At 45.4% G+C, this 23,490-nt stretch overlaps 1 protein-coding gene across 1 annotated transcript in view; it reads left to right on the forward strand.

The window, feature by feature from the left end:
* The window catches only part of RELN (reelin), a 368,099-nt gene that overhangs the window by 111,592 nt on the left and 233,017 nt on the right, over nucleotides 1-23,490 (forward strand). The window contains exons 6-7 of the mRNA XM_038740909.1: nucleotides 11,657-11,689; nucleotides 14,732-14,810. Coding sequence (XP_038596837.1) covers nucleotides 11,657-11,689; nucleotides 14,732-14,810 — 112 coding nt within the window. The remainder of the gene's footprint in view (nucleotides 1-11,656; nucleotides 11,690-14,731; nucleotides 14,811-23,490) is intronic.

Here is a 23,490-nt window from a genome sequence, read left to right on the forward strand (position 1 = left end):
GAGAAATTCAGCGGCTTGCCTAAGTTCATACAACAGACAAGTGGTAGAGCGGTGATTAGAACCCAGGTCCTTTTGACTCCCAAGTCCATGTGCTATCTAATTTACTCCCAGGCCACGCTGCTTCCCACACTTGAGGAAACTATTAACAATATGGAAGGCAATTACCCTATAGAGTAAAGGTAAAATATTTTTACAATGAAAAATATTTTTCCCATGTGTGAGCTACACATATGTTGGAAATTTAAGTCTGACAAGTACTCTATTCCCAGAGCAGAAAAGTGCTCACGCTCAAATTCCCCACCCAATACCCAAGGATATTTTGTAGAGTGAAGCCATTTTTATTTTGAAGAGCAAACCCGTTTACCAATTCTAAAGATAGACTAGCTGGTTTCTTGTGCCTCTTGGAGATCAATTTGAGAGAATCTGGTAGTCTGGGAACTTTTTTCCCCAGTCAAAAAACAACCTTTCAGAAGTATCAGTGGGCAAGTGATGGAGTTATCATTCAGGTGTAGAATGCAGAAGTGGAGTAACAGTGCTGTGGAAGGAATGAAAATATTATTTCCATCAGACTGGCTCCTTGGCCGCTCTGATTCTTTCGGACCCAGAATCCCTGGTCGTCAACCTCTTTGTATGACTGGCAAACTGTTTAGGGACATAGATTGCAAGCACCTTGAGGGCAGGGACTGTGACTTCTATTTCATATTCCCAAGTGCCTAAGGAACGAGTTCTGCACCCAGCAGTCATCAATCATATTTATTGAGCGCTTACTGTGTGCAGAACACTGTACTAAGTGCTTGGGAAGTACAATTTGGCAACATATAGAGACAGTCCCTACCTAACAGTGGGCTCACAGTGTGGGTGGGTACTGGAAAGCCAGAAATTGAAATAAACTAGTAAAAAAACTTCTCATCGCTGACCTCTCACCCACGTCCTGCCTCTGGCCCGGAACATCCTCCCTTTTCACATCTGACAAACAATGACTCTCCCCCACTTCAAAGCATTATTGAAGGCACATCTCCTCCAAGAGGCCTTCCCTGACTAAGCCCTCCTTTCCTCTTCTCTCACTCCTTTCTGCACCATCCTGACTTGCTCCCTTTATTCATTTCCCCCTTCCCAGCCCCACAGCTCTTATGAACATATCTGTAATTTATTTATTTACATTAATGTCTGTCTCCCCCGCTAGACTGTGAGCTCCTTGGGGGCAGGAAATGTGGTCTGTTAGATTGTTGTATTGTACTCTCCCAAGAGCTTATTACAGGTTCTGCACACAGTAAGTGCCCCATAAATACGATTGATCGATTGATCGATCGATCTCAATTCCCAGAATGCCACATACTTATCTGAGTTACATATCGCAGGCTAGCAGGGACATTCAAAATTGGCCTTAGGCCGAAATGGAGAAGCTCGTTGTGGGCAGGAAATGCGTCCGTCGATTGCTGTATTGTACTCTCCCAAGCACTTAGAACAGTGCTATGCACACTGTAAGCACAATAAATATGACTGAATAAATGAATACAGTACAGGTGAGATACCCGGCAATTTGAAAGGAGCAGTAGTAGTATTTGAAGGCCCGCTGTTTTAGGCACTTGGGAAGTACACAATAAAAGCTAACACCTTCCTTGCCCATAAAAAGCTTGAATTCAGATGGGGAAGACAAGTATAAAAACAGGTCCTTCTGATTCCCAATCCCAATTCCCAGGCTGATGCTCTATCCCCTAGCTTGTGTGAAGAACCCCAGAAGTCAAAGGTTCATGTCAAGGGTTCAGAGCATGTCAGGGGGCCGGTAGGCCAGAAATAGACCATGATTCTGGGTAAACCTGGCCGCTACTGTTTAATGACCCGAGGGGAATTCCTTTGGCATCTGACAAGCCTCTTGGATAGAGGGCCTGGAAGTCATAAGGACCTGGGTTCTAATCCTGGCTCCTCCACCTTTCAGCTGTGTGACCTTGGGCAAGGCATTGGCTTGCATTGACCTTGGGCAAGGCATTTCTCTGTGCCTCAGTATCCGCATCTGCAAAATGGGGATTAAAACTGCGATCCCCATATGCGTCAGGGACTGTGTTCAACCTGATTAGCTGGGGTCTACCCCAGTACTTAGTACAGTGCCTGACACACAGTGGGCACTAACTGATTACCATTAAAAAAACAAAACAATAAAAACCAAACTAGACCGTGTTCTCAACTTCACAACCGAGAGCAAAGACTTTGGGAGAGCTGATGCATTTTCTCATTTGACCACACTTACCCCAGTACTTAGCCCTAAGAATAATTTGACATGAAATATGTCCCATCCAACTGGTTTTGGTAGGCCTGTTCCTTTTGTTAAATGATAGCATTTATTAAGTGCTGACTGTGTGCAAAGCACTGTTCTAAGCGCTGGGGAGGTTACAAGGTGATCAGGTTGTCCCACGGAGGTCTCATAGTCTTCATCCCCATTTTACAGATGAGGTAACAGGCCCAGAGAAGTGAAGTGACTTGCCCAAAGTCACATAGCTGGCAATTGGCAGAGCCGGGATTTGCCATGACCTCGGACTCCAAAGCCCGTGCTCTTTCCACTGAGCCATGCTGCTTCTCTGTTAAAGGGAAGAAACCCAATTTTTCTCCTCACTGGGCAATTATCTGGGGCCCCCAGCACTGCCTGAGGATTCTGGGCAGGACACACAAGGGTAAATAGGAATATAAGATGACATTTCCCACCCTCAGTGGCCGACACATTGAGTTGGGCCAGGGTAGAGGATCAGAGCAAGGAGCCATTGGAGGTAGCCACAAATGGCAGAAAATGAATTTAAGCTTTAGAAATAGGTTTTGATGGTCTTTGTTACTGTTTGGTGATCCCATTTGCATGGTCTGTCCCTCGGGAGAGGCCGTGGGGAGGGGAACAGGAGGGAAGGAGGTGAGAGGAGGAAGGGGGAAAGAGCACATGGATGGCAGAGTCTGAAATCTCACATGCTGACAGAAGTGCATGTGCTCTGGGAACTTGATTTTGATTTTGATTTTTTTAATCGTATTTATTAAGCACTTATTGTTTGTCAAGCCCAGTTCTAAGCACTGGGATAGATACAAGTTTATCAGGTGGGATACAGTCCTTGTCCCACATGGGGCTCCCAGTCTAAGGAGGAGAGAGAACAGGTATCCAATCTCCATTTTCCAGTTGAGCAAACTGAGGCACAGAGAAGTGACTTGCCCAGGTTCACGTGGCAAACAATTGGAAGAGCTGGGATTAGAACCCAGGTCCTCGGACGCCAAGGCTCGTGGTCTTTCCACTTGGCCACACTGCCTGTGGGCCTCCCATCGGTGGACTGAGCTCGGTGGGATTCAGAGAGTTCTCCCAGGGAATCCCTGGAAAGAGGAAGTGACATGTTCAAAACAGAAGAGGGCAAGGGGATTCTGGCCTCGTGGGCCCCCCAAAGTAGCCCCATATAGATGGGTTTCTGAAGGTCATTTATGTATGCCAGGAGACTTTTGTCCTGTGGTCACTGACTGGATGATTGTCAGTAAGAGGGAACCATACCTCACCCTCCTGCTTCGGCCCCATTTATAGGTGCTAACTCAGCCTCTAGGCTGTGAACTCGCTGCGGGCAAAATATGTCTGTTTATTGTTATATTGTCCTCTCCCAAGTGCTTAGTTCAGTGCTTTGCACACAGAAAGCTCTCAATAAATAATAATAATGGTATTTATTAAGCACTTACTATGTGCAAAGCACTATTCTAAGCGCTGAGGAGGTTACAAGGTGATCAGGTTGTCCCATGGGGGGCTCACAAATCTTAATCCCCATTTTACAGATGAGGTAACTGAGGCACAGAGAAGTTAAGTGACTTGCCCAAAGTCACACAGCTGACAATTGGCGGAGCTGGGATTTGAACCCATGACCTCTGACTCCGAAGCCCAGGCTCTTTCCACCGAGCCACGCTGCTTCTCTACGATTCATTCAGTACGATTGAACGAATGAGTGGAGGCGTGAGGAATTGGGGCCAGCCCCTCCCCTACTAATTCCAACTGAATGGGTGAAGCCCAATGCTGGGGTCCTTCACCTTTTTGGAGGGAATAGCAAGCAATCAATTGCTATTGATTGGGAAGGGGAAGCAGCATGGCCTAGTGGACTCTGTCCAAGGTCACAGAGCAGACAGCAGTAGAGTTGGGATTCGAATCCAGGTCTTCTGACTTTCAGGCCTGTGCTCTTTCCACTAGGCCATACTGCTCCTCCATATTCACCTCAAAATTCCTTCCTCAAAGTTGCCCATCATTCTTATTATTAGTAATAATAATAATAATGGTATTTGTTAAGCACCTACCATGTCCCAAGCACTGTTTTCAATGCTGGGGTAGGTTGGACAGTCCCTGTCCCACATGGGGTTCACACGTTTAATCTCCATTTTCTAGATAAAGTAACTGAGGCCCAGAGAAGTGAAATGACTTGCCCTAGGTCACACAGCAGACGGATGGCAGAGCCAGGATTAGAACCCAGATCCTTCTGATTCCTAGGCCCGCCCATGCTCTATCCACTGGACCACACTGCCTCTCTTCTAGTCTGGCCCCCCACTAGGTGCTGCCTTTTAGACTGTGAGCCCACCTTTTAGACTGTAAGCCCACTGTTGGGTAGGGACTGTCTCTATATGTTGCCAACTAGTACTTCCCAAGCGCTTAGTACAGTGCTCTGCACACAGTAAGCGCTCAGTAAATACGATTGATTGACTGATTGATTGCTGTCAAAAACAAAAAGTAGGTTGGGCAAGAATAGCCTGATCCAAACGTAAGCTCCTTGGGGGCAGGGAACGTATCTATAAACTCTGTTATACTGTACTCTCCCAAGTGCTTAGTACAGTGCTCTGCACACGGTAAGTGCTCAATAATTGCCGTTGATTGTCACTCACCAAAGGGAGTCAGGAGTACAAGGCACGTCCTGATTCTACTAGGATCGAAGCCAAGTTCTGTGCCCGCTGAGTATTCCGTCGAATTAAGCGTGCTTTTAGGATTTGCTTTGCTTCCACTTTCACAGTGGACAACTCTTAAGTAAGGGTGGTGCGGTGCTTTCCCGTTTGCTCCTTGCTCCTGTGTCATTTGGCTCCCTTGAAATGCTAAATAATCCTTCATCCTCATAGGGGGAGTAGTCCTTGAGCACAGAGAAAGCTACCGCGGCTCTAGATTTATACCATTTGGGGGCCTTCATTATCAGACTTGAAGGTCAAAACTCTTCGGCGCTGCAATAAAAGACAAAAAGTAATAAAGGAAATTATTCCTGGGGTGATGAAAGTCTACCTTCCTAGCTCATTAAACAGGAACTTCACTGAGCCACTCTAATTTGTCATATTTGGCTCGAGAAGTTTAATACATTTGAATTACAAATTAGAAGGCGGCATACCTGAGGCAAGGCTGTCTCGGCTCTCTGGAGATAGGGTGGCTTGACCACGATCCCCGTATTGGTGAGGGTCACTCGGCAGAGTACATTCAGTGCCCGTCTCACCCTGAAGTTGCATATGGAAAGAAGTTGTCGGTACTTTCAGCCTAAGATGGGTTAACTGCTTTGCTTCTTCACCTGGAATATATTCACACATGCCTTCACACAATAATTATATTATTATTATTGATAATAGTAATGGTAGTGCTTGTTAAGCGCTCACTACATGCCGGACACTGTACTAAGGTCTGGAGTGGATACAAGCAAATCAATCAATCAATCAATCGTATTTATTGAGCACTTACTGTGTGCAGAGCACTGTACTAAGCGCTTGGGAAGTACAGGTTGGCAACAATCAGGCTTGGACACAGTCCCTGTCCCACATGGGGCTCACAGTCTTAATCCTCATTTTACCGATGAGGTAACTGAGGCCCAGAAAAGTGAAGTGACTTGCCCAAGGTCACACAGCAGGCAAATAGCAGAGCCAAGGTTAGAACCTGTTTTAGACTGTGAGCCCACTGTTGGGTAGGGACTGTCTCTATATGTTGCCAATTTGTACTTCCCAAGCGCTTAGTACAGTGCTTTGCACATAGTAAGCGCTCAATAAATACGATTGATGATGATGATGATGATCCTTCTGACTGCAGGGCCTGGGCTCTAACCATTAGCCCACACTGCTTATGTATTCAAAAAGTTAAAGCCAGTTGAACTGAATGGGAAATCAACTACCAGACAAGCTTACCCATTTCACGTGAGACACCGTTTAACTGGACTTTGGCTGATTTGAGCAGCAGGGCAGGTATAGAGGAAGTTCTCCAGCTGACACTAATTCATTCAATTGTATTTATTGAGCACTTACTGTGTGCAGAGCACTGTACTAAGCGCTTGGGAAGTACAAATCAGCAACATATAGAGACGGTCCCTACCCAACAACGGGCTCACAGTCTATGGATAGTAACCTGTAAAGAGAAGCCTGAAAAGCAGCTCGGCCCAGTGGAAAGAACACAGGACTGGGACTCAGAGAACCTGGGCTCTAATCCTGGCTCTGCCATTTGTCTGCCAGGTGACCTTGGGCAAGCACTTCACTTCTCTGTGCCTCAGTTAGCTCATCTACAAAAACAGGGATTAAGACATGGACTGTGAGACACGGACTGTGCCCAACCTGCTTGTCTTGACCCCAGTGTTTAATATAATGCCTGGCACATAGTAAGTACTTAACGAACACTGTAAAAAAAAAAAATCCTTAATTTTCACCGTGTCCCATGCAGAGGGGACTTTCTCTCCAAAAAAATGTCCTATTTGAGCACAGCCAGACGGCTTCAGTTTCACCTCCCAGCTGGTGAACTGTCTGCTCTCTGGGTCTTATATAGACTGTGAGCCCGTTGTTGGGTAGGGACTGTCTCTATATGTTGCCAACTTGTACTTCCCAAGCGCTTAGTACAGTGCTCTGCACACAGTAAGCGCTCAATAAATACAATTGAATGAATGAATGACATAAAAGTTGCTAGGCTTAGGAGGGTAAAGAGGAAGACCCGGGCTAGAAACCATTTCCTGAGTCCAGAGCACTGGGACTAATTCTGCCAACCCTGCCCAAACCGGTCTGAGGGTTTTGCTTGAAAAATTTAATTCAAGCAAAAATTTCAAAGTCCAAGAAGAACCCCAGTGTCCCAGCGGGCCTGAGCTTGGGATGCCTCTAGAGCAGATTTAATCATGCCATGGAACAGAGAACCAAGCCATTTTCATTGAGAGCCTTGGACCTAGGGGAAAGAGCACAGGTCCAGGAGCCAGAAACAGTGGGTTCTTGAACAAGTCACATCACTTCTCTGTGCCTCAGTTACCTCATCTGCAAAATTACACAAGGATTGTGTCCAAACTGATTAGTTTCAGACAGTGCCTGGCACATAGTAAGCGCTTAACAAATACTATTAAAATAAACAAAACAAAGTTTCCACCACATTTGAGTGTACTCCAATTTTCTCCTCTTTTTCTCCCTCTTCCTCCTCCTCTTCCTTCTCCTACACTTCTCTTTTTTCTCTTCCTCCCCTTTTTCTTTCCTCTTCTTCTTTCTTCTTTTTCTCTTCCTTTTCCTTCTACCTTCCCTTTTTTCCTCTTCATTGTCCTCCCACTCCTCCTCTTCCTTTTCTTCTGTCTCTTTTGCCTCCCCTTCCTTCACTTTCCTCTTCTCCTTTCATCAAGTGGTAGAATACAGCAAGTTAAATATTTCCTAACTCCTCTTCCTTTGTTTTCTCTTCTTTCCCTCCTCCTTCTCTTTCTTCTCCTCTTCTCCCTCTTCTTAGTGCTATTTTGATAACAACTTTTCTCCAGTACTAGTCAGTTCTAAAAGAAACTGAGCCTCTCATATTAATATGCCTTTTGGCAGAGCTTAAAATTTATTCTTCTTGTTGACCGTGAGTCAGGCAATTACCCATCCACTGGGGTATGTGGGTGTTCTCACCCTCCCAAAGGGGCACGGCATCTAGGCAGCTCTGATCGGTAAGCAGCGTGGCCTAGTGGAAAGAGCACAGGCTTGGGAGACAGAGGACCTGGGTTCCAATTCTGGTTCTTCAATTTACCTGCTGGGATCTTGGAAAAGTCATTTAGTCTGTCTATACCTAAGTTTCCTCATCTGAAAAAGGGGATTAAATACCTGTTCTCCCACTCCTTTAGACTGTGGGCCCCATGAGACAAGGACCACATCTGAGCTGATTGTAAAGAATCTAGCCCAGTGCTCAGTACAGTACTGGTACATAGAATAAGAATAATAAGAATAATAATGGTGGTATTTGTTAAGCACTTACTATGTGCAAAGCACTATTCTAAGCTCTGGGGGGGATACAGGGTGATCAAGGTGTCCCACGTGGGACTCACAGTCTTCATCCCCATTTTACAGTTAGGGGAACTGAGGCTCTGAGAATTTAAGTGACTTGCCCAAAGTCACACAGCAGACATGTGGTGGAGTCGGGATTCGAACCCATGACCTCTGACTCCAAAGCCCGTGCTCTTGTCACTGAGCCACGCTGCTTCTCACTTAACAAATGCCACAGTTATAGAGAAGCAGCGTTGCTCAGCGGAAAAGTGCACGGGCTTTGGAGTCAGAGGTCATGGGTTCAAATCCCGGCTCTGCCAATTGTCAGCTTTGGGCAAGTCACTTAACTTCTCTGGGCCTCAGTTACTTCCTCTGTAAAATGGGGATTAAGACTGTGAGCCCCCTGTGGGACAACGTGATCACCTTGTAACCTCCCCAGCACTTAGAAAAGTGCTTTGCACATAGTGAGTGCTTAATAAATGTCATTATTATTATTATCATTATTATCATCATTCTCATTCAAGCACTCAGTTTTACCACATGAATTGATCCATGGAAAGAATGTAATCCATATGCTTTTCATCGGAACTCTGTTTATGCTGGAAATACCCACACCACTGAGTGAACCATATTTCTATCTAGTATTGGTATCGACCCAAAGCTTCCCTGGGTGAGCTGCCTGACTGTTGCAATCTGATCTTCTAAAATATAACTATAAGACCCAGAAGTCAAACAAAAGAGTGAAGTTGAAGCAGCGTGGAATCATCGAGGAAGGGCTCAGGGAGGAGGGTTCCCTTGGGAGACTCACTGAAGCTGAGGTTGGTTCTTTTTCTGAAAACCAGGGGTAACAGCTGTCCACCACATGCCAGCATTGTATAACTGATTATTGTATTGGGTGATGCTGGGGAATTCTGGAAAAAGTAAAATGAGACTGTGTACTGATCATGAATCACTCAATTTTGACCCTGAAGAAAAAGGGAGTTTTATAAGACGTGTGGAGAAGAAATGCTGTATTAAGTAACTCTATCCCCCAACAGAGGTGATGAAGGGGAGACCATTTCAAAAAAAGAGATATGGGCCTTTAGTTTCTTTTTTTCTATTAGGTACCATTAGTCAAGAGCTCGACTGCCCCAACTTAAAGATTTTTCTTCGGTGATTCATCACGATCTGTGACTAGTGAAGCTCTGTCATTTCACTTTTTTCCTGTTTCTTTTTCACATCCTTTTTAAAAGGGTGAATAGGTGGGTGAGTAGAAGTAGAATCAATCCGTCAGTTAATGGTGTTTATTGAGCTTATACCATGTGCAGAGTTCTGAACTAAGCTCTTGAAGAGGCCAGAAAAAGCAGGCCTTCACTTGACTCATGAAAACTTGTGTGTGGTCATTTCACATCTGCTTCGTTTACTGACCCTGCCCTTCCTCTCTTTCCCTAGAATGATTTCCTTTATTCAGTCCACACTAACTCTGTTTCAGTAAGTCTACTGACTTACTGAAAGAGTTCAGCCCCTTCTTTCTCGCACACCTCATGGTGAATTGCCAATCCTTTCAAGAGCAGTCCAGCTGGACAAAAAGGAAGTGTTGCTATCAAATGTTTTTCAAAACAGATTTTCGTGGGCATTCCCCAGACGTGTCCGTTGTTTCACTTAATCCCCACTGGATTGATCTTTATTCCTTTGCAAACCTGTTCCGTTGAGTCCTCTCGTGCACCAAACATAGGGATGAAGATTTAGCTCTCTGTGGGCGAGGAAAGGGTCTCCCCATTTTTTATGTTGTATTCTCCTGAGCACTTAGTACAGTGCTTTGCACACAGTAAGCACTCAATACCATTGATTGATTGATTGCCAGAACTTTGGGTCATTTTTTGAACTGTCACTCATGCACAGGTGAAATACCCCTTTCACCAGAAACCATCATATATCCCTACCTTTCCTCTAATAACCCATCATGGACTGCTTTCCCATGAAATTATCAAAACCCCTCACGAATACGCAGGTATTTTCTGCCCTCGTAACTTCCTGACATCCCCAATTCCAAATGCTCGCTGCCCTCTTAGGTTAGGTTAGAATTTCCTCTTGTCGGTTCTGAATCTGAATCTGAATCCTCTGGGGGATTTGGTGAATAACAATCGCTTCTTTACCCTCTCCACACCCTTTGAGACTTTATCACCTTCTGTACCTTTACAGATCAAAGAGTCCCAACCTTTTCCGCTGTCCCCATCTGATTATAGCTCCATCCCCTGATTATGGATTGAAGAAAGAATAGAACACCCGCTCCCTAGCCCCAATCTGCCCTTGTTATTTTAATCCTTCACCATCCTGGAGACAGGAAGTTGGACCAGGTCACAAAAATAATAATGATTTTTGTACTTGTTAATCCCTCACTATGCGCCAAGCACTGATGTAGATGCAGTATGATCACCTCAGACACGGTTCTTGCGACGGTTCTTGTGCCCACATGAGGTTCACAGTCTGAGGAGGAGGGAGAATGGGTATTTATTGCTCATTTTCCAGATGAGAAATCGGAGACGCAGAGAAGTGGAGTGACTTGCCCAAGAACACACAGCTGGCCAATGGTGGAGTCTGGATTAGAACCCATGTCCCCTGACTCACAGACCTGTGGTCTGTCCAGTATGCCACACTCCTTCTGGATGTCTTATCCAACTCTATTATTGTGAGATTAAAGCGTACACTATTTTGCCAGATACTAGGCTTCGGACAGTTCTATTTGTGGTGTATTTTCAGCTAATTCTGTATGTTGCCAGTCATTAAGTTTCACAAATGTTAGGTGTGATTCTCTGTTTTTATGGGTAAATTAATGCTGAAACCCAATTTGGGGAAGTTTAAATTCATTAGTATGCCACACACACTTTGTATATATAAAGATTGTAAATTATTAAACCATTTCTTCACACATTCTGCACCCTACTGTCAGCGTTACAGCTCCCAGATTTCTCCTTTGCTACTAAGTCTGTTAGAGGATATTTGGCAATGCTGATTGAGCCATTCTGAGCCTTTCCCATATATTCCCACTGCTTTTTGCCGGTGATAAGAGGCCCTTCACTTTCAATATTTACTCTATATATTAATAATGATAATTATGGGTTTTGTTAAGTGCTTGCTTGTGCCAAGCACTGCACTAAGCACAGGGCGTGCAGTCTAAGAAGGAGGGAGAAGTCTTTCAGGCTTCCTCAGTTAAATAACTATTCACAGCTCCGGAATTATCAAGCCCCTTACATACTTGTTGTCTGTACCCCCTCACTTTTAAAAGTCCCTGTTTATCATCAAAAATGGAATAAAGGAATACTCTAACTTAGTGTTTCTTTCCCCCCTTTCCCGTTTAGTGAATTGGGCTGTGCTTTCTGCGCTTCCTGTTGAGTATGATGTTCGTTGTTTAGTCTTGTGAATCCACATTTTGCTGGTCTTTTCGCATCATTTCTCTGTTCTTTTCCCCCTCCAGGTCCGACGGAAGCCACCACGCATGTACATCTCGGTGAGTACTCCATTGGTTAACTGCTTTACGCCCACAGCATCGTCCGTGTGGAGTCAAGCCCGGGGAATGAAGCAGTGAAGGCTGAACTGTTCTGTCCACTCCCTGCCCCCTTCTCCTTCTGTTTACGGTCCTGTCCAGAATGTCTTGGAGGCTCTTGTCAGAAGGGCATCCCATCAGCGTGAGCTGCTTAGCTCTCCACACCTCTTCTGCTTCGTACATATTTATTACTCTATTTCTTTATTTATTTTACTTGTACATAGCTATTCTATTTATTTTATTTTGTTAGTATGTTTGGTTTTGTTCTCTGTCTCCCCCTTTTAGACTGTGAGCTCACTGTTGGGCAGGGACTGTCTCTATATGTTGCCAACTTGGACTTCCCAAGTGCTTAGTACAGTGTTCTGCACACAGTAAGCACTCAATAAATACGATTGATTGATTGATTGATTCTGCTGGGCTAGAGTGCCGGCTTTCAGACCACCACCCTGTTGTGTGGGAGCAGGAAGAAATATGCCTAAAGAGGGTCCCCTCCTCGTCGCCAAGTTGCCTGTGGACTTTTCTCTGGAGCCCACGATTCCACAACATGCATATATATATGCAACATATGCATATATGTTGCCGACTTGTACTTCCCAAGCGCTTAGTACAGTGCTCTGCACACAGTAAGCGCTCAGTAAATACGATTGAATGAATAGTGCGAAGCAACATGGCCCCAGAGTCAAAAGGTTGTGGATTCTAATCCTTGCTCCTCCACTTGTCTGCTGTGTGCCCTTGGGCAAGTCATTTCATTTTTCTGGGCCTCAGTTATCTCATCTGTAAAATGAGGATTCAGAGTGTGAGTCCTATGTGGGACAGGGACTACGTCCAACCCGATTTGCTTGAATCTACCCCAACGCTCAGTACAGTGCCTGGCACATAGTAAGGCTTAACAAGAACCTTTATTATTATTACAGTATAACAGAGTTGGGAGACACGTTCCCTGCTCACCATGAGCTTACATCCTAGAAGGGGAGGCAGACATGAAAATAAATTTAAAAATTATGGCTATGTACATCAGTGCTATGAGGCTGAGGGAGAGGTGAATAAAGAATGCAAATCCAAATGCAAGGGCAACACGATAGTACTAGCCGGGGGTGCTCGGATGTGAATCAGGGATCTCTTTCTGAACAGTCGTAAAGGTTTCAATGCAACAAATGTGCAGTGGCCGAAGAGGTTTCGAGGGTGGCTTGTATGACTTGGCTGAAAGTCGTTTGTTATCAGCAGGTCAACTGAAGATTTTCCCCCAGGACATTTGTTGACCTGCCGATTGGCCCCAGGGTCTGAGTCTCTACCACTTTCTGTCTGTCTCTTTCAGCCTCCCTTCCCCTTTTAAAAAAGAAAATGTTACAGAATGCAAAACTGCTTTGTTTCGTTCTTTTTTCTTTCAAATTTGGCTGTCCTATGCCTCTATTTCTGAAGGTCACCTAGAGGAACTGAGTTTCAGTTTCAACAAGGCGTGATTCATTCATTCAATCGTATTTATTGAGTGCTTACTGTGTGCAGAGCACTGTACTAAGCACTGGGGAAATACAAGTCAGCAACATATAGAGACGGTCCCTACCCAACAACGGGCTCACAGTCTAGAAGGGGGAGACAGACAACAAAACAAAACATGTGGCTGGGTGTCAAGTCGTCAGAATAAATAGAAATAAAGCTAGATCAATCAATCAATCAATCATATTTATTGAGCGCTTACTGTGTGCAGAGCACTGTACTAAGCGCTTGGGAAGTACAAGTTGGCAACATATAGAGACAGTCCCTACCCAACAGTGGGCTCACAGTCTAAAAGATGCACATCATTAAGAAAATAAACATAATAGTAAATATGTACAAGTAAAATAAATAGAGTAATAAATCCGTACAAACATATGTGATCTCTCATCTGCTCAAACATCTGCAATATAGATAACTTCCTTGGTATTTCTGTGCCTTTTCCCTCTGGGAGGTAATTTCTCTACTTCCCCACCCTCTGATGTTATTCTCCCTCTTCTGCATCCTCAAGCCTTTCCCCTCTTCTACCCCACAAAGCTCTGAGCATTCATTCATTCATTCATTCAATCATATTTATTGAGCGCTTACTGTGTGCAGAGCACTGCACTAAGCGCTTGGGAAGTACAAGCTGGCAACACATAGAGACGGTCCCTACCCAACAGTGGGCTCACAGTCTAGAGGGGGAGGCAGACAGCAAAACAAAACACATAAACCAAATAAAACAAATAGAATAAATATGTACAAGTAAAATAAATAAATAGAGTAATAAATGAGCAGTTGCCAGAAGGCAAGCAGAATGGGAGGTCGAGAAGTAAAAGCATGCCAACCCACCTGGCAGGCCCAGGCAGAAATGCAGAGAGAGGACTGAACAAGGAGACTGTATTGGGACAACCTGATGAACTTGTAACCTCCCCAGCGCTTAGAACAGTGCTTTGCACATAGTAAGCGCTTAATAAATGCCATCATCATTATTATCATTATTATTATTATTTGGTGGATGGCGGGCACACTTAGATAATGACTGGTGATCTCTGCCTCCCAACCTACCACTGGGGCACTAGAAGTTCCTTTTGCTCTTGGACAAATTTAGGTCCAGACAGATATTTCTACCGTCAGTCAATGGTATTTATTGAGCACTTTCTGTGTGTAGAACAGTATACTAAGCAATTTCTTTTTTTAGGAATTGTTATGCGATTACTCTGTGACAGACATTCTACTAAGCACTGGGGTAGATACAAGTTAATCCGGTTGGACACAGTCCCTGTCCCTTTTCCACAAAAGGTTCACAGTGACTTGCCCAAGGTCACACAATGGGTAAGTGGCGGAGCCAGGATTAGAACCCAGGTCCTTCTGACACCCAGGCCTGTGCTCTCCCCACCAGATCACGCTGCTTCCCTGCCCACAAAGAGCTTACAGTCCCACAAACTCACTCGTCCCATAGAGATTCCATTTCAAGAAGCAGGGAAATGAATCACCGGGGCAGTCGGTTTTACCCCTCTCCGTTTCTCTTTTCAGCTGAAATCCATAGCGATGGCGTGATCTTACGAGATGACTTTGACTCGTCCCTCCAGCTGACTCTGAATCCGAAGATATGGTAAGTCCCGGGAACAAGTTTCCCCAGATACGTGGAGTCGTGTGTACTGACTTTTCTCGGCGCTTTGAACAGTGCTTAATAATAATAATGGTGGTATCTGTTAAGTGCTTACTTAAGTGGGTGCGGGCTGGGCTGGAGAAGGAGAGAAGGGAGGGGAGGTAGGAGGGGGCGAGGGGATGGACAGCCTTGAAGCCCAGGGTGAGGAGTTTCTGCCTGATGCGCAGATTGATTGGTAGCCACTGGAGATTTTTGAGGAGGGGAGTAACATGCCCAGAGCGTTTCTGCACAGAGACGATTCGGGCAGCAGCGTGAAGTATAGACTGAAGTGGGGAGAGACAGGAGGATGGGAGATCGGAGAGGAGGCTGATCTGGGTAATTCTCTCCACCAGGCCAGGGGTCAACAGACACCAAAGCAAGGGCCCAGAAGTTAGAAGGATCTGGGTTCTAATCCCGGCTCCATCACTTGTCTGCTGTGTGACTCTGGGCAAGTCACTTCACTCTGTGCTTTCAGTTCCCTCATCTGTAAAATCAATCAATCAATCAATCGTATTTATTGAGCGCTTACTGTGTGCAGAGCACTGTACTAAAAGCCCTTGGGAAGTACAAGATGGCAACATATAGAGACAGTCCCTACCCAACAGTGGGCTCACAGTCTAAAAGGGGGAGACAGAGAACAAAATCAAACATACTAACAAAATAAAATAAATAGAATAGATATGTACAAGTAAAATAAATAAATAGAGTAATAAATATGTACATACATATATACAGGTGCAATGGAGATTAAGACCATGAGTTCCATGTAGGACAAGGACTGTGTCCAACCTGATTAGCTTGGATCTACCTCAGCGCTTAGTACAGTGCCTGGCACATAGTAAGCGCTTAATGAATATCATTTAAAAAAAGTGTAACTCAAAAGGGGACTGACCAGTAGTGATCTCAGCCCCAACAGTCCAGTAACAGAGCAGGACAATCTGATTACAATGTCCATTTGTAGATGAAGTGGGAAGCAGCATGGCCGAGTGGCAAGAGCATGAATTTGGGAGTCAGAGGATGGGGGTTCTAATCCCGGTTCTGCCACTCATCTGCTGTGTGACTTTGGGCAAGTCACTTTACTTCTCTGAGCCTCAGTTATCTCATCGGCAAAATGTGAACCCCATATGGGACCGGTCTGTGTCCAACCAGATTATCTTGTATCTACCCCAGTGCTTAGAAAAATGCTTGGCACATAGTAAGCACTTAATAAATACCATAATTATTTTTATTATTATGAATTGGTATCTTCAGCCCACTGATCCCCGGCCTACTGAGTTGCTCCTTTTAGGAGTGGAAAAACAGGATTTAATGATGAGAGAAAGCGGGTCTAGAGGGAACTGGGTCAAAGGGCTTTGTCTTTTCCAGTAAGTCATTCAGCACAGCCTTGATGCCATTGTCTGCTTATCGCCGCAGACGTTTTCATTTCTGATGCTCTGCCCGTGGTTACATTCCTACCAAATTTCTCAGGCCTCCATGGAAATCCCCCTGGATGACTTAGAAACAGAAAGTTCACCAATACTGCGTGTTACAGTGTCTCTTGGGGGATCCAGGAGCAGCTTGGCCTAGAGGCTAGAACATGGGCTTGAGAGTCAGAAGGACCTGGGTTCTAATCATCATCATCAATCGTATTTATTGAGCGCTTACTATGTGCAGAGCACTGTACTAAGCGCTTGGGAAGTACAAGTTGGCAACATATAGAGACAGTCCCTACCCAACAGTGGGCTCACAGTCTAAAAGGGGGAGACAGAGAACAAAACCAAAGATACTAACAAAATAAAATACATAGAATAGATATGTACAAATAAATTAAATAAATAAATAGAGTAAAAAATATGTACAAACATATATACATATATATATATGTATATATGTATATATATATATATATATGTATATATACTCCACCTCTTGTGTGCTGTGTGGCCTTGGGCAGTCACTTCTCTGGGCCTCAGTTCAGCGCTTAGAACAGTGCTCGGAACATAGTAAGTGCTTAACAAATACCATAATTATTATCTCATCTGGAAAATGAGTCTTTTAGACTGTGAGCCCACTGTTGGGTAGGGACTGTCTCTATATGTTGCCAACTTGCACTTCCCAAGCGCTTAGTACCGTGCTCTGCACACAGTAAGCGCTCAATAAATACGATTGATTGATTGATTGATCTGGAAAATGGGGATTAAGACTGTGAGCCTAACATGGGATAGGAACTGTGTCCAACCCAATCACCTTGTATCTATCCCAGCACTTAGTATGGTGACTGGCACGTAGTAAGTGCTTAACAAATACCACAATTATTATTATTGTTACTATTATTATCCAGAAATGAGTCAGTAGGGCAGAACTCAGAGTGGCCTTTGATTTGATGACCCAACCCAGCCTCCACGTACCTTCCTCCAGTCCGCCCAAGGGCAGCCTCAGTACCGTCACCGTGCTCACAGTACACACAGGTGTTACTGGCCGTGGATGGTTGTCCCACGGGTCTGCTGGGACTTGTAGACCTGGAGCCTAGAGGAGCGGTCACAGATGGAGCCAGGGGTAGGAACCATAGCCCCTCCTCCCCCAGGTGGATACAAATAATAATAATGACGGCATTCGTTAAGTGCTTATTTTGTGCCAAGCCCTGGAATAAAAGTAGGGAAAATAGTATTTCCCTGGGCAGACCTTCAATTTCCTATGATTTGTAAGTTCGTGTTAAAGCTGAGAGGCAACGGGAATCGGTTTAGTTGACTGAAATCATTGTATTTTGGAAGGTTGAATCCATCAGGAGTATTTATTGAGCCCTTCTATGTGCAGAGTAGAGCTGTAGGTTGGCTCTCAGAAAATCCTACAGCAGCTCAGGGGCTTCTGGCCATTCTGGCCATCAATCAAGCATTCCATCAATGGTATAAATCATTTATACTATGTAATTTAAGTGCTGTGGGGTGATTACCAAGGGCCAAAGGTCACAAATTCAAGTGCACAGAGCTACTTTTGGGCTATACGATTGATGTTTCTTCTCCTTGTACGTCCCACCCAGTGAGGGATGATGAGAAGAGCATTGCTTCTCTGGTGGACCCTGTTGTCTGAGATCCACATCTGCCCTTTTTTATTAGTTGTAGCACTGAATAGTACATACTGTAGTATGTGTTAAGCCCTGAGGTAATTACAATAGAAGCAGATCAGACACAGCGCCTGTTCCACAGTCTAAGGGAGAGGGGAAAAAAATATGTCATCCCCATTTTGAGAAAACTGAGACTTGAAGTGAGTTGCCTAAGTTCGCACAGCAGACAAGCGGCTGAATCGGGATTAGAACCCAGGTCTCCCGACCCCCAGGCCTGTACTCTTTCCATTGGGCCACACTACTTCTCAAAAGTGACACAGGTGACACCAATGGACTGCTCTAAACATTGACTATGGCATCGGCTTTAGGTCCACGTGTTACGGCCATAGCCAAGGTTGGATTCCATGCCTGCTTCGTAGCTCACCAGTTGCTCTGAGGCTTAATGCCACCCTCTGTCAGCACCCCAAAAGTCATGCGCATCTTCGTCATCCACCTTTCTACCTCCTTTTCTATGGATGCCTGGGCACTGCGACCCCTAGAAGGAATCTGTCTTATTCCCATCCGGGTGGGACGGAGAATTCAGCTCTGAGTTCAGGGGCTTGGAAGTGGGTCAGTGCTCTTACAAAAGGAACAACAGCATGGCCTTTTCTCTCCATTCAGCTCAAACGTTGAGACTCAAACTATTTTGCCCAGCGTTTAGAGGTTTCTTTCAGGCTTTCCAGTCCACAGATCACAGCAGGCAATAGACTCTATGACTAATCTGGGCCGTTGTAGTGGGAGGCAAAGGGGCTGGTAGGAAACTAGATGACAAATGGTGCCTAGACAACAACAGATGCTTCCCCTCCAGCACTGCCATGGGATGCTCCTGTGAGAGAGGAGATAGTCAGGAGAAAGTGGCGAAAATCGCAGCAACCCTTCAAGGAAGGAGGCCTCGATGAACGTTGATGTGGAGTCAGGAGGGCCAGGAGACTTCCAAAATGAGGTAGAACGTGAAGATATTTCATCCTTGTGGTGTTTACCCCAAGCAGTCGTTAGAGAGGATTTAAAGCAGGACAACTGCTGGCCTGGTGGAGGAGAGAAGGAATTAGCATAACTGCTTGCATCAGAGGGAGCAGGTTGCTGGAACTGGTTTGCCTTCCTATCTATATAAGGGGATGATTAAAGGCATCAAGGACTGTACTGCATATAGTGTTCCTTTTAAGATGCTCAGAACTGATTTCACTGGAGAAATTCTTTCTTTTCAATGTTTCCCATTACGCCCTTACTATCGTCAGGCACTGTACCAGTTGCGGGAGAAGCTAGTCAGGTTAAACACGGTCCCTGTCCCACATGGGCTCACAGTCTAAGTCAGAGGGAGGAGGATTTAAACCCCATTTTACAGAGGCAGAAACTGAGGCACAGAGAAGTGAAGTGACTTGCCCACACAGCAGACAAGTTGCAGATTTCAAAGGAAGCACAGAGAGTTGAGACTGAGCTGCCCCCTTGTAGTTTACATCTCCTGAGTGTATCCTAACAATAATGATAATTAAAAAAACAAAACAAAGAGATGAGTGCATTGAGAGTATTCAGCCCAGAAAATATCCGCTCCTGAGTTTTTAGTGTTGCTGGCTAAAACCTAGAGACTAAGCAGTCTCACTCGTGGAAAGTTGTTCGTTATCCTGATGTTCCCACTGCAACAGCAGAGAGGCAGAAACTCAGCAGCTGAACCACGGGGCTCAAGAGGAAGAAACAAATGGGGAATTAACCGATCACTTCACCCAAGATGAGATGTTGCGGATTCCAGGCACCTTCTTGGCTCCAAATCCAAACCGGGCCCTACATAATCTCAATCTCCGAGTCACTCGGGTTGAACTGGATCACTAGTTCCCCTCTTGCCTCCCTGTCTCAAGGAGAGGGTCATGATCTATGTTTCCGGGGATTGCCCCTAGTGCTGTGCCCCAAGATGCAGCGTGGCATAGTGGATAGAGCATGGGCCTAGGAATCAGAAGGTCATGGGTCCTTATCTTGGCTCCGCCACTTGTTAGCTGTGTGACCTTGGGAAAGTTACTTCAATTCTCTGTCCGTCAGTTACCTCATTTGTCAAATGAGGATTGAAACTGTGAGCCCCTCTTGAGACAGGGATTGTGTTCAACTTGATTTGTTTGTATCCACCCCAGTGCTTAGTACAGTGCCTGGCACATAGTAAGTGCTTAATAATACCTTCATCGCCATCAGGCAGGTTCCCCTATATAATAATAATTATGCTATTTGGCTCTTACTATAAGCAAACAACCGTACTCAGCACTGGAGTAGATACAGTAAATGCAGACTGGATGCAGTGCCTATCCCAAACAGGGCTCGCAGTCTAAATAGAGGGTATTTAACCCCCATTTTGCAGATGATGAAAAAGAGGCTCAGAGAAATTAAATGACTTCCCCTAGGTGACGCAGAAGTCAAGTGACAGAGCTGGGATTAGAACCCAGGTCCTCTGACGACCAGGCCCCGTTCTTTCCATTAGGCCGTGCTGCTTCACACTTGCTACTTGTCTGTTGAATGACCTTTAGCAAGTCACTTCACTTCTCTGTGCCTCAGTTACCTCATCTACAAAATGAGGATTGAGACTGTGAACTGAATGTGGGACAGGGCCTGTGTCCAGCCCGATTGGCTTGTATCCACCCCGGTGCTTATTCCGGTGACGGGCACACAGAAAGTGCTTAACGAATACCACAATTATTATTATTTAGCCCAAATCCCATGTCGATACCAAGGGACAACCTACCTGAGTTAACCTGAGTCCTGGTTGGAACGCCCGGTTCATTAGCTTCCTCTTGATTGACAGAGAGGATGTGTTTTAGTTCCCAAATAGAATCGTAATTTGACAGAGAAAGACAGGATAAAAGAGTCACATTTACTTGGCTTAATTCTCTGGTGCTCTTTAGCTGTCTCTGCAGGCGGTGAAGGTGCTGACAGCCAATCAATCAGTGGTATATTTATTGAGCACTTTCAGTGGGTAGAACTCCATATTTCGAAGCTGTTGGGAAAGTATATTAGAATAGGTAGACACAGTCCCTGCCCTCGGTGAGTTTACAATATGGCAAAGAAGGCAGGCATTATTGTAGGCAGGGTACATGTCTGCCAGCTCTGTTGGATTGTACTCTCCCAAGCGCCCAGGGCAGTGCTCTGAACACAGTAAGTGCCCAATAAGCAGCAGAAGTAGCACGGAAAAGTAGATAGACCATGGGCCTGGGTGTCAGAAGGTCATGGGTTCTAATCCTGACTCCGCCACTTGTCTGCTGGGTGACCTTGGGCAAAGCACTTCACTTCTCTGGGCCTCAGTTACCTCATCTGTAAACTGGAGATTAAAACTGTGAGCCCCACATGGGACAGAGACTGTGTCCAACCCGATTTGCTTGTATCTACTCCAGCGCTTAGTACAGTGCCTGGCAGATAGTAAGCTCTTAAGAAACGCCATAATAATGATAAATACCACTGGTGATGAAAATAAAATACAGGTGAGGGAGACAACTGAGTATAAGTGCTATGGGGATGGGGTGAGTAACAAAGTGCTTAAGAGACGAGGATTCAAGTGCACAGGTGATGCAGAAGAGAGGGAAAATAGGGCGGAGAGATGTGTTATTGAGTCTGCTCTCATCCCGGAGGGACCCTCGACTTATGTGACCATGGTTTGATCTTTGGGAATCGCATAAAATTCCCAGCCAAGTTCCCGTGAGTTCTTTGTCGGCATGTATATCTCGAAATATTCCTAAATGTGTATAGTATTTAAATTGTTCCACACATCAGTTAGGATTCCACTCCATCCCCTCAATGCCCCTGTGAGCTCTCTGTCACTCTGCCCTTCCTTCTCCACAGACCCCAAAAGTCCCAGGGCTGAGTGACAGAGCGAGAAACTGTGCTCACTTGTCAGCACTGGCCAAGGAATAGGGGCTGAGCTGACCTGGTTTTTCGGTGTAGAAATCTGGCCATCCTGTTGAGTCCCGCTGCTTCCCTGACCTGTTTTCAACATCACTTTTGGCCAAAGTCAATAAGATGGAGGGTAAAGGTGACCGGGGAGACATAATTTATGTCCCTGCTGCCCCACAGATCGAGTCCAAGAGCAGGTGTGCCTGTCTCGGTTGCTGAAAGTCAGTGGAAAATCAGAGCAGGCCCCCACCAGAACCTTGCAGGCTGAAGTCCATGTTTGCACCACAGGGCTCTCGTTGAATGTCGATGAGGCCCTTCATCACAAACCTCTGGGAAAACTAGATGCCAGTAGGGAGGCGGGATACTCACCCCTTTTTCTCTGGGTCTGGAACTCAAAATACCAGTAGTCAAGGGGTCGGGGGTCCCCAGGAAGGGCTATTAGAGAACTGTGTCCCCAAAATTCTGTCCTTTTATTTCTGCTTTGGCTCACACAAATAAGAGCTCATTGCGGGGGCATTAATGGGCTGTTCATTCGAGACAAATGAAAGCCAACATTTCTTCCCCCAGCAGGAAATGGAATTCATCATTGTAGGAGGTGCTGAACTTCCATTTTGTAGCTGCATTGATGAGGAGCGAGATCAGTGTTTCCCCAGAAATAACATTCCTCTCTGCGAGCTTTCAGATCCGATCTCTTGATTTCTGAACACCTGCCTGGGCTCCAAAGAATCCTCCGCCTCCCTCGCAGGAGCGACGGGAGGATAATTGTCTCCCGCCTCAGGAGAGGGACCTGATGGGAAATCCGGGCTGTTAGTGTTTGTCCCCACTGGGGTAGAGTGATGTTCCCTGAGCAGATTTCCCCGATGGCCTGAGGAACAGGCGAAGGGCAAAACACGTTCAGGAGGAAATATCTACCGCGAGCCAATCGAGTGTAGCTATTAGAAGCTAAAATTGAGTCATTGCTGGAACAGGCAATTAAACAGGAGCAGGTTGTATAAATCAAGTGCAAGCAGGCTTCCCTGTGCACATTCAGCGGATCATTTCACCTTGTTTTGAAGTACCCTAAGGTCATCCACATCATACAGGACACCAGGAAGGCACCAATCAATCAATCAATGGCATTTATTGGGCACTTACTGTGTGCGGAGCACTGTACTCAGAACTTGGGAAAGTATAGTTGTTAGACACAATCCTTTAAGGAGCTTCCAGTCTAGTGGGGGAGACTTCAAAATACATTACGGGTAAGGGCAGCAACAGAGCATACTATATGTACATAACCGTTGTGGACAGGGAATGTGTCTGTTTATTGTAGTATTGTACTCTTCCAAGCTCTCAGTGCAGTGTTCTGCACACAGTAAATGCTCAATAAACACGATGGAATGAAGGACACTGTTGAACTCTCCCAAAAGCCTAGGACAGTGGTCTGCAGACAGTAAGCGCTCAGTACATACCATTGATTAAGTGATGTGAGGGTGGGGTGAGTAAGTGCTTAGGGAATGGAACTACATGCATTGGTGAGGCAATAGTGAGGGAAAATAATCAATCAATCAATCGTATTTATTGAGCGCTTACTGTGTGCAGAGCACTGTACTAAGCACTTGGGAAGTCCAAGTTGGCAACATATAGAGACAGTCCCTACCCAACAGTGGGCTCACAGTCTAAAAGGGGGAGACAGAGAACAAAACCAAACATACTAACAAAATAAAA

The sequence above is a fragment of the Tachyglossus aculeatus genome (genome assembly GCF_015852505.1).
Source record: "Tachyglossus aculeatus isolate mTacAcu1 chromosome 12 unlocalized genomic scaffold, mTacAcu1.pri SUPER_6_unloc_1, whole genome shotgun sequence".
Classification (NCBI taxonomy): Eukaryota; Metazoa; Chordata; class Mammalia; order Monotremata; family Tachyglossidae; genus Tachyglossus; species Tachyglossus aculeatus.